This window comes from Otolemur garnettii, unplaced genomic scaffold, assembly GCF_000181295.1.
Source record: "Otolemur garnettii isolate 467f Iridium unplaced genomic scaffold, OtoGar3 scaffold00020, whole genome shotgun sequence".
In the NCBI taxonomy this organism is placed as follows: domain Eukaryota; kingdom Metazoa; phylum Chordata; class Mammalia; order Primates; family Galagidae; genus Otolemur; species Otolemur garnettii.
Genome location: NW_003852415.1, coordinates 2,257,146 through 2,260,132, shown reverse-complemented (window position 1 = coordinate 2,260,132; position 2,987 = coordinate 2,257,146). Strand labels below are relative to the sequence as shown.

The following is a 2,987-nucleotide window of genomic DNA, read 5'->3' as shown; positions in this document are numbered from 1 at the left end:
ATAAAAACAAGGTGATTTGGGTCCTTCAAGTCTGTGGCATGTGTCAGAAATGTGATTCCAGATAAGTAAAGGCAAGAGCCCAAAGAATCTAAAATCATACACAGAGTATTTTGCAGACCCTATCAATATTAGATGTCTTAACAGCCCAGGCTTGCGTCCCCTCTCAGATGACTTAAAATAGACTTGTAATATTGTTTTTCCTCAAGTAAGAATTGCTAATAAATGTGGGAGCTGAATGCCACAGGCACAGTACAACTGGCTAGGAAAATAATGTACAGAAAACTGGTAGCAGCAGCATATCTAAGTGACATATAAGGTCAACACAGCTGGAGAAGGACTGGCAGTTCAGAAGAAAAATGATAATGCAGGGCTGCAGATGCTGAGCTGTGGGCTCTGACCACAGCAAGCTGGGAGCAGCTGGCGTGATCTTAGAACAAACACTTCGGCCAGCCTTTGAGGCAGAGCCAGAAACAACAATGGACTCCCATCAGCAGTTACATTCCAGCACAGTACAGAAGGAGGTCAGGGTCATGTGTTGGTTTCTGAGTTGCAGCCCCCCACGTAGGCAGACAGTATCCTTCACATCTTCATCTTTAAAAAATATTCCACTAGCGTGGTGACATCTATGCCAACAGAGGACGGAGGTGCTCCTATGGAAGGCCATAGCTGCTGCTCCTCTAGCTTGGACCCCTGCCCCTCCAGCCCTCTGCCACACCTTGGACACAGTCCTCAGGAATGGGTGGTCATTGTATGGAGACTACCAAAATCCATTTCTGTCCCACCAAATGATAAGGCAGACCACTTTGACAATCTTTATTGTCTTAAAACATGAAATAGAAAATACAAATTGTTTTTAAAATAAAGCAGTGGGTTCAGTAAGCATTAATACATTTTGAGAGGTGGAAGAGTAAACATCTATCTCCTTACCAAAAAGTAAGACATATCGTTTCATCTCCCTTCCACCCCTCACACCCCTTCCACTAAAAGTAGCATGAACTTCTTTTATTAAATAACAGTGTGTTCCTCCCACCCACTGCTCAAATCTGTACACACATACATACACATACATACACACACACACACACACTTGGCTCTCCTGAGGGGCAGTAGCCCAAGCACCACAGTACTGCAGCCTGATGGGCTGCCCTGATATGCCAAGGCCATGGCAGTGGCCAAAGCAAGATGGCACAGTGGTCATGATCACAGCTGCTCGATGCAAAGGAGAAATTACCAAAATTTTTCTTATTTTTCAAGAGACACTACCAAAGCCCATAAACAGGGCAGGAAAGGAAGTCAGCTTCAGTTGGCTTAAAGAGAATCCCTTTCAATTTAGACTATCTGATTAAGGTTGTGCTAATTCCTTCCCCAACAGAGATGGGGAATTTCAAGCAAATTGAATTTTGATTTCAAAGCACCTTGCCTTCTACCCCTTTCCTCTTATCTCTCAGGAGCAGCTTGGGTTTGTCAAAGGATAATGAATCAAGATTAGTTTTCAGTAAAGGTTAGGGTTGGGATCCCTCAAAATAAAACAAGCATTTAGGCTGATGGCTGCGTTTTCCAAGTAGCATCCAGATAAGGCATCTGAGGGTCTCTATGATACACACAAGTTCCTGGGCAAGTACTTTTATAAAAAAGAACCTTCCTCCCATTCCCAATCAAGCTACCAGAGTTTCCAAATATTGGCCTCCACAAACATACCTGGAAGATGGCCCCCAGCACTATCACACCTGGGTAGCTAGCCCTCCCAAATTAGTTTCTCCTTCACAGCCACCATGAAGTTTTTGTAAGTTTATTGATGTTTGGTTTGATTATCTCTTAGGAAAGAAGGTTTGGAAATAGATCCCAACACTAGGCCAGGAGAATTTAGGTCCCAGAGTCCCAGTGGAGCTATTCTCGTGAAGCTGTTCTGATGGAATTTCCTCTCCCACACAGAACATGGTCAGACTGATGACCCAGGAACAACCCTCAGTGTTACAACTGGGCTTTGTCGGAGGGTCTGAAGGCACTAGAAAAAGTTAATATCCTGAATAAGCTTTCTTCCCGTGATAATTTTGCAATCATTCTCCATAAGGGATGGAAGTGAAAGGAAAGGCAAGGGACCAAGCTAGGATTGACTCCAATGTTCTCCACTAGCCTTTCTAACTAACACCAGCTCCCATGACCCGAAAAAGGGTGGAGGCAAGAGTTGAAACTGCATTTGGTGAAAGGTGCAATTTTCCCCTACTAAATCATCCGAGCTCTTGAGTGGGTTCCAGGAGACATAGGCACCATCGTCCAAGCCACAAATATTCCAGCTGGTTCCCTCCAAAAGCTTCTCCAGCGAAGGCCTTTGTGGTGGAGGAAGCGGTGGGGTGTTCACGTCCCCTGGGTCACCACCACCTTTCCCTCTCAGAGGTGATCCTCCGACACAACAGTGGGCACCTTGCTGGTATTGCTCTCTTCTTCCTCCTCCCCCGGGAGTTTCTACAAGGCAAAACAAGCAGACAGCCCCATGGGTGAGAGGCACAGGACTCAACAACCCTATCTGGAGCAACTGCCTGTCAGTAACTGATCAATGGGGACGACACCAAGAGCCAGGTAAGGGAGGAAGGAAAGAAGCCACCAGTGCCTGCTGTCAATGTGCTCCCCAAACTCACCCCCCTCCAACATCACAAGTTATCAAAGAGAAAACAGGTCCGATCTCTATGATGTCACGGCCACCACAAACCATTCCCCTCCAAGTGCCACTCTTCTAGGCTCACTCTTGGGATTAAAATGGAAGCAAAGCCCACTTTCCCTCCCCATCCTGACAGCTAGAAACTCACCTGGACTAACCACCAAATAGCTGTAAATGGTGCCAGGTCTGCTACTCCTGCACAATTTCCAACTACTCCCGTTTGGAGGCAGACCCCGGGACATGGAGTAAATGCCACAAAGAGAAATTTTTAAAAGCAGCATACATAGTTGCATATACAGGGTGTCCATGAAGTTCATGTACAATTTACAAT

At 45.8% G+C, this 2,987-nt stretch overlaps 1 protein-coding gene across 1 annotated transcript in view; it reads right to left on the bottom strand.

Annotated features, from left to right (window-relative positions):
* Positions 1-1,773: 1,773 nt before the first annotated feature.
* FLVCR2 (feline leukemia virus subgroup C cellular receptor family member 2) overlaps positions 1,774-2,987 on the bottom strand; it is a 78,458-nt gene continuing 77,244 nt past the window's right edge. Inside the window, exon 10 of the mRNA XM_003787059.3 lies at positions 1,774-2,463. Coding sequence (XP_003787107.1) covers positions 2,389-2,463 — 75 coding nt within the window. The 3' untranslated portion in view covers positions 1,774-2,388. The remainder of the gene's footprint in view (positions 2,464-2,987) is intronic.